We start from the raw sequence: 7,780 nt of genomic DNA, 5'->3' as shown, positions 1-7,780 counted from the left end.
CTCCTTCCCTTCGTCTTCTTCACTCCAGTCAAGTAGATCCCTTCGTCTTCTCCACCCCTTGCTGTCTCCATGAAGCCACTATTGAAGACCACTTCATCATCTCCACTCAGAGAAACTCCTTTCTCTTCTCCACTCAGATCTGGTCTCCACGAAGCCATCATCGAAGCTCCCTTCGTCTTCTCCACAGACCCACGAAGCTAACCCCTTCGTCTTCTCCATAGACCCACGAAGCTCCCTTCTTCATCTTATCTCCAACTATATACGACCAGCTCTTGTAACCATGATGAAACTGACTCAACTGATATATTATTAAAAAAACAAAAACAAAAATGAAAATAAAACACAACGAAAACGGAGGAAAAATTGTTGAAGAGGGAAGCTGGAAGTTGTGTTGTCTAGAAGAAGGGGAGAAAAGATATGCTCTGCTCGATCTCTGAACTGGAAGAAGAAATTTCGCCGCCTGAGTCTAGGAACCGTAGATCGTGTCGTCTGGGTTTGGGAAGAAAAACTCATTTCGATCTTGGGTTTGGGAAGAAAAAAAGCTCGGCTCTGTTCAATCTCGGGTTTGGAAAAAGAGATTTCTTTAATCTGTTTTGCTCAAATTCATACTTATTTTCTCATTTTGTTGGTTTTCTTTATGGTTTTGTTTTGCTCTTTATTTGTTGTGTGAAGATTTCATTAAGATGGGTGCGAATAGTAGACTAGAGTGAAATCGCTGGAGGGAAAATTGTTGAAGACGAAGGATCATTGGCGGAGTAAAATTCTTGAAGATGAAGGGGAGAGGCAGAGAAGACGAAGAGACGAAGTCTAGAGGAGTGAGTTTCGAAACAGAGGGAAGGAGTGAAAGAAAACGGTCCATTTCGTTCAAAACGCGTCGTTTCACTTGCCATGAGGGCAACGGTTTCCCAAAGGTTACCCCGGGTGGTTGTATATGGTATTTTTGTAAAGCAAATATAGGGGTATAATCTGCCTATTTGCATCAACCTAAGAAGTAAGAACTCAGATTTCTTTCGCCTATAGTCAAGCACAAGTTACACGATAAAGAGTTAGAAACGAAATCTTGCCCTTCTTTTTTTTTTTTTACAAAATAACAATAAATCTCTCTTTAATTCAATACACTATTCCTTTAATTAATGCATGATAAAATGTCATCTCATCTAAAACCATTAAGGTACCTCTACCGCTCACATGGTCGTTAGGAACGGTCAAATTGACTCCAGATGTTCTGTAATTCCAACTTTCAAGCAGGAGACCCAACCTGACTCACTGAAACCCCAACAATAATCAAGATATCGTATAAGCTGATCCCTATTTGCAGGGAAAACAACGAGGCATAATTGAATATTTAAGATTGACACAGAATAGTTTTCAAAACCTCATGAATAAAGAAGTGATTATTCGAAATTAGCCATCAGTTCTTAAGAGCAAGCTTAATGCAATTAAATGAGTCCCAATTGAAAGAGAACCGAACTTTATAAAATCTCATGAAAAAAACAGTCATGGAAGTAGTTCTGCAATAATGGAACTCACAACAACGTTTCATGAAACAGTTAGTAGACAAAGTGAATACAATTCAAATTTTCATATAGATGGGCCTCACAGAAACGCATGAAGGGGCATGTCAAATACTTATTTTCGCTTAATATTAATCACACTAAAGTAAATCATTACACCATGATTTTGTCTGGGAAAAAAAGGAGATGCCGGTACAAATATGCACCCTGCCAATTTCACAATTATCCCTAGGGGACTCATCACTGCAGAATGCAATGCAGCATAATAATCACCATAAGACTCCTAATGGTGGTGCTCCTGAACATAGCGAAGGCCACAATACTTGCAGACTGCCGGCTCATGCAGGTCAAGGCATATGAACTCAATTGGATGCCCAAGTGCAGGATTGCTATCTGCAACCAGAAACAAGAGAACCCAATCATACCCATTGGGAAGGCATTGACTTGGTCATGAACATAGAAGCCACATCTAGCTTCTTTGGTGAAAGTAAAATAAACAAGTAAATCAATCAGTGTACAAACTAACCTCCTTCACAAGCAACAATCCTGCCCTCAACCTTAATAGGTGGAACTTCATTGATCAACTCCATTGGGGACTTCTTACTTCTATCCTATAAAAAAAATGAAAATAGGAATGTTCATATACTCCTGCATTAAAACATTTTTAAGCCTTCCAGAAAGTTTTCCTTGTGGGAATAACCATAATTACAGGGAATAACTATAACTTTCTAACATTCGAAAAGACTCGAGACAAGGCAAGCATATCCATACATAGAGTCACAGTAACAAAGAGAGAGACGGGGTGAAAGGAAAGGAAAGGAAAACTACCAAAATTGCATTACACCTTAAGACTTTGTGCCTTTAGGGAGTTTTGCTTCTTCCTCCTTTTAGGGATTTGTTTAGATCTTAGTTTTTCTTTTTCTTTCTTTCTTTTGTATGTATCTTGTACTTGTGTTGTGTACTAGCTATGCCCTTTTATCTTTTCAAAAAAATATTATTGTTTATGGAAAAAAAAAAGGCCTTATCATCCTCCCAAATTGATACAAAACTCATAACCTTTTTTCCTGAAGAAAAACCTAAACACTATATAGTATAGATTCAACAACTAGTACCACCTGAAAGTAAATAACCAAAAAAATAGATAAAACCCGGGCAGATCCTCCTGACTGTAAACAAGTTTTCTTTTCCTTCTCCTACATTATCACAGCAACCAAGCAGACTTTTGCGTCAACCTCAAACTCCTTTTTTTAAGGAAAACTTATACCTGTCAATCCATACAATTTTCACGACAAGACACCAATTAGGTATTATAACAAATAAAAGTACCTCCCAAAAATTAAGCTCATACAATCCAGATTTTATATAATTACTATAGTACAAGATTTTCAGTTCTAAGAAATTCCGTTTACAAGCAAAAAAAAAAACCTCAGAAATCCCGTTAAAGAGAGAAGAAAATAAAGAAAATGGGATCTGATATATGGTAATAAAACAAGGTTTTATACACAGAAATTATAGTGAGCTGTTGGCAGTGGGGAAATCAAAAGGCACCTGCATCCATTTGGCGGTGTGGTTGCTGACTTGGGCGCTCACGAGGCAGAGGTTTCTGGCCGCCGATGGAGAATTGGACGATGACGATCTGATTAGGGTTTTGAACAAACTCGACGCCATCCCTCCAAAAACCAAGTGGTATCTATGATTCTATGATCCGTAGGTACGAGGACGAGGAAAATTAGAAGGTAAGAGTTGAAAGCTGGGTGGTCTTGGGCTCAGCGGACGGCCCAATGAAAAAACCCAAGGCCCAAATTTCTCTCAAAGTTTTGGACTACTCATAATCTCATATGGTTGATTGTCACATTTTATTAACCGCGAGGAAAATTTTAAGAGTCATGTTAGGCTGCACCGCCAGCACAAATTTGCATTTTTTTTTTCTTTTTTTTTTAATATTTTTAAAAAATAAAAAAATAAATTAATACACTAAAAACCAATTCCTTAATCATTAAGTAAAAAAAAAAGAATTAAAAAAAATTAAATACATGAGTGGTCAAAGTGATGGTGCAAACTCAAGCTGCATATTAACATTTTCCAAATTTTAAAGAGACATGATTTAGCTACAAAGATATTTTATAAAAGTAAATTTATAAACTGATATACTTTGATGTAATATGTGAGATTATAAAATTAATTTTATTGTAAAGTATATTTAATATATCATATGAAACTATGTCATTTTATAAATTTATTTTTGTGAGATCTCTTTTTGGCCGTAGAAGTTATTCACTTTAAATATAAAGAAATGATATTTGCAGTCAAGTTCCGCGCACTCCTTTTAGAAAAAATGGTTAAATCTAGGATCTATATAAAAAAATTATTTTTTAATAGTAGACTTTACTTTTTTTAAAAGAAGTGCACGTGACTTGCACACTCTATGATTATATTTAACATTACTCTCAAATATAATATGCGTATAATGTTTTTGACTTGACAAACAATCAAATAAATCATTTGTTCTTATTGATACGACAAATATTGATATGTCTGTCACATCAATAATGTTACGTGAATGTTATATTTAAAGTGTTACGGGTAGAAAATGTCTATAAAAAAAATTAATAGAAATAATGTCAAACTCCTTGTTCATTTAACAGGATCAATTGAACATGACCGACCATTCATTGTAAGGATATCTTCAAACAAGAAACAGGCTCTATACCCTTAGATCCACGGAGGATTAACAATAAACCATAGTCCCTTAGATAGAATTCAGCATCTCCCTCAAATCAAATCTTGATAATAGAGACTAGAAGAGCTCTTTCCTATTCTTTCAATCAAGTTAGGGACTCTTAGCAATAAATTGAGTGATATACCAAGGCATTTGTTTATAACAAACACAATACAATTACAAATACTTGACATCTATCTCTATTCATTTGCTCTTCTCCTTCAATATCTAAGGGTCTATATTAAGTGTCGATCACTTACGTAGAGTCATGGTTCAAATTTAATATTTCTGGTCTGATATCACGTTAAATCACTATTTGTTTAAAAAACTTAAATTGAAAGGAGAAGCGCAGTAAGTTTAATTACTAAATTATATTCTAGCAATATTGTTACGAGGTTTTAAGTTTTGATCCAACTTCAATGTCATTGAAGATGGGGATTCTAAAACTGTTTGTGGAATTTAACATGACACCTTCAGCTTTGAGATCTTTGCCTGAAGACTTGTAAAATGGCACTACTGCACTCTTAATAAACTTGTCTACTTCCACAAACTCCAAAAATTTGCTTGAAAAACTTGATATCTTCTTCCACAAATCCATTGTCTTTGCAACCACTCAGCATGGTCCGGTTGCATGCAATGTCAGGATACAAACCAGATGTCCGAAGCTTTTGATGGATCCTTTTGACTACCCTGATTAGACCTGCTTTTGCAAAAGCCAGAGAATAAGAGGTTCAAATGTGCACAAGAAGGGGGAATTAATGCCTCTTTTCCTGCATAGAATCAATGCATGGTTTCCTCGGCTTCTAAGTATTTCAAACTCTCGGTAAAAACCCAACAAGGAAAAGGTATCATGTGAATGTGAAGCAGTCAGGTGAGCAACCATCTCTTTGCATATATATATGTATGTGTGTATATATGTATATATATATATATATATAACAATATATGTATATATATATATATATGTTATATATATATATATATATATATATATGGCTTGAAAAAGCTCATCCATCTACTTCTGCTTCATTATAAAATCTGCATGCAGTGGCTTACAACATTATTTTATGTCTAATCTTCTAACAAATTTTATGAGATGGCAACGGGTAATTACTGCACAATTCAAAATAGAAAGACAACGCTGAACTGATGATGATCATTTTACATACAATTAGATCGAGTTTTAGACATTGGATTCTTTTAGTTTTGTATAGATTTCTGGTTTGGTTGTATTTTGGCTTTCAGTTTTATAGGTTGTCTTTTTGGGGTTGGTTTGAGATTTTTGTAACCTCCAAACTTATACTTTGTACATGCATGGGGTTCTTCAGCCGTAAGTGAAGGTATACACTGCTCAACCGTAAGCTATAACCCCAATGGACATTCAATATAAGCTCTTTATAATACAAAAAGATGTATTTGTAAGTACACATCAAACACTAGTGATATGAAAGCCTATCATTACAAAAAAAAAAAAAAAAAAAAAAAAAAAAAAAAAAAAAAAAAGAGAAAAAGAAAAAGAAAAGAAGATCAGAAAAGATCAATTGCCATCACAAAAATAAAAAGAGGGTACTGTAATAATTGGAGTCCCACTTTTACCAGACAGATTTGAATAGGAATCATGCATGTCATTGAGTTAATGGGTGAAATGCGAATTTGGTTTGTACCCTTTTTTTGTAATTGGTGATGATATGGTCTGCAATGAATCCCATGTACCTCCCCCTAACATTGATGTGGTAAAAGGTGAAGAGCAGTTTCCTATGGTCATAATTGAGATCTATCCCTCATGTCTCACTTTTGCATTATGGTGGTCTGTCCTTCGGATAATGTACAAACTTTTGGAACCAGAAGCCCATCTTTTTCCTGAAAGCTTTTCTTCACAGGGAAGCTTCCACTGAAATGAAAGCCAAAACTCTTCACTATTCTATCTTTATATCACCATCTTGAAACCTCTCAGAAAAAGAAAAAGAATGAAAAAACAAGAAGAAGATAAAAGGCAGTTATATGGGCATCTTATCATATATAACTCGAGACCCACAAAGGAAAAGTGATAAAGCCTCTTTATCTTCTTTCTCAATACTTCATCTGGTTTTGCTATTATCCTACAATATTCCAGATTTAAGGGGATATATGTGTACCAAAATGAAGTCAATCAAATTTATTTATTAATTGCTTTTCCATGAATTATTATGTAATTCAATACAAATTGAAAGGGAAAAGAGCATAGGAGAGACTGTCTGTATTGTTTGAACTCAATGTTTTCTGACTTGTTGCTCCCATTTTCATAAGATTAATCAATAATAATTTGAAGATGAAGATAATATCAAATCTCAATCTAAGAGATTATGATTTAATTCGTTCTTAAATAGGAAAAGGATATTAATAAATCCTAAAATTTGAAAATATTCAAATCCCTCGCATTCCAATTATGGACACAAAAATCCATTTATAAGCCTTTTATTGATACACCCAATGCATTATTCGTGTGGAAACATTTTACATCAAATAGAACAAAAGAATTATTGGTATTTATAAATTTTTAAAGTTTTAATGGATTTACACACTGGATTGTATTTAACAAACTCTTTAATAGTGGATTGGAACTTGGAGTCTCACCTCATTTGGATGCATTAATGGGTCTTTGTTACCCCCACAAACCTATGGCCTCCATACAAAAACATCTTGTTGCATGGACCTAAACTTACATAAAATGTTTATCTGCAATAGGTCACAAAATTGAACTATCAACAAGAAGAGCAAAGTATATAAGAGGCATGCTGACGTGGCACCCAAAAAAAATTTTCTCTCGACTCCGATAGGCGATTAGGGTTGCGATTGCCCCAACCGCAGGCCTCACGGCTTAGTGGGATGGGCAAGATGGTGGTCCGGTGGGTTCTGATCAGCTGACGATGGCGAATGTGGAGAGGCGAGTGGGTGGATCATCGGGTGTTGGTGTTGGAAGGGGTTTTGCATAGGTTGTGATGGACTGACCTCAAGTTCTTCCTAAGGTTGATATTGCCTTCAGAGATCCAAAATTTTCAGATGGAGAAATGTTTTTCCTTTTTTCTAGAGCTGAGATCAATAAATTGGCTGAGCCTTTTCGTTTCTCTGTAGTGTTGAAATTCTTGCGAAGGCGGCCTTCTCTGGATCATGTACGTGGCTTCATCAAATCACGTTGGGGATTGAGAGTCATGCCTGTCTTTGGACAATTGAAGAACCCTCGTAATATTCTTGTTCATTTATCAAATGAGGATGATTTTATTTATGTCATGGCTCGGGGAAACTCTGAGATTGCAGGGTCTCCATATCGAGTTTTTCATTGGTCTCCGGAGTTTGTTGAGGAAGAAGACTCTCCTTTGGTTCCAGTCTGGTTATCTCTTCTAAGATTGCCACCGAAATTTTCCATGAGTATATGTTGAGAACGATTGGGGGAGGTTTTGGACAGTATTTGAAGCGGGATAATGCAACGACGTGTGTGACTCGGCCTGAGGCGGCTCGCATTTGCGTTGAATTAGACGTATCAAAACCTCTGAAAAATGCATTCTGGTTG

General features: G+C 35.6%; 1 protein-coding gene across 1 annotated transcript; it reads right to left on the bottom strand.

Moving 5' to 3' along the window:
• Positions 1 to 1,615: 1,615 nt before the first annotated feature.
• Positions 1,616 to 3,265, bottom strand: LOC121258504 (NADH dehydrogenase [ubiquinone] iron-sulfur protein 6, mitochondrial). Its single transcript, XM_041160033.1, has 3 exons — positions 3,063 to 3,265; positions 2,041 to 2,125; positions 1,616 to 1,907 (listed from the first exon to the last, which is right to left on the bottom strand). Exons 1-3 carry the CDS (start codon positions 3,180 to 3,182, stop codon positions 1,798 to 1,800), a joined length of 315 nt encoding a protein of 104 aa, XP_041015967.1. The 5' UTR covers positions 3,183 to 3,265; the 3' UTR covers positions 1,616 to 1,797.
• Between the last annotated feature and the right edge of the window lie 4,515 nt (positions 3,266 to 7,780).

Source organism: Juglans microcarpa x Juglans regia, chromosome 3S (assembly GCF_004785595.1).
Source record: "Juglans microcarpa x Juglans regia isolate MS1-56 chromosome 3S, Jm3101_v1.0, whole genome shotgun sequence".
NCBI classification, from domain to species: Eukaryota; Viridiplantae; Streptophyta; class Magnoliopsida; order Fagales; family Juglandaceae; genus Juglans; species Juglans microcarpa x Juglans regia.
This window is presented reverse-complemented; position numbering and strand designations above follow the sequence as displayed.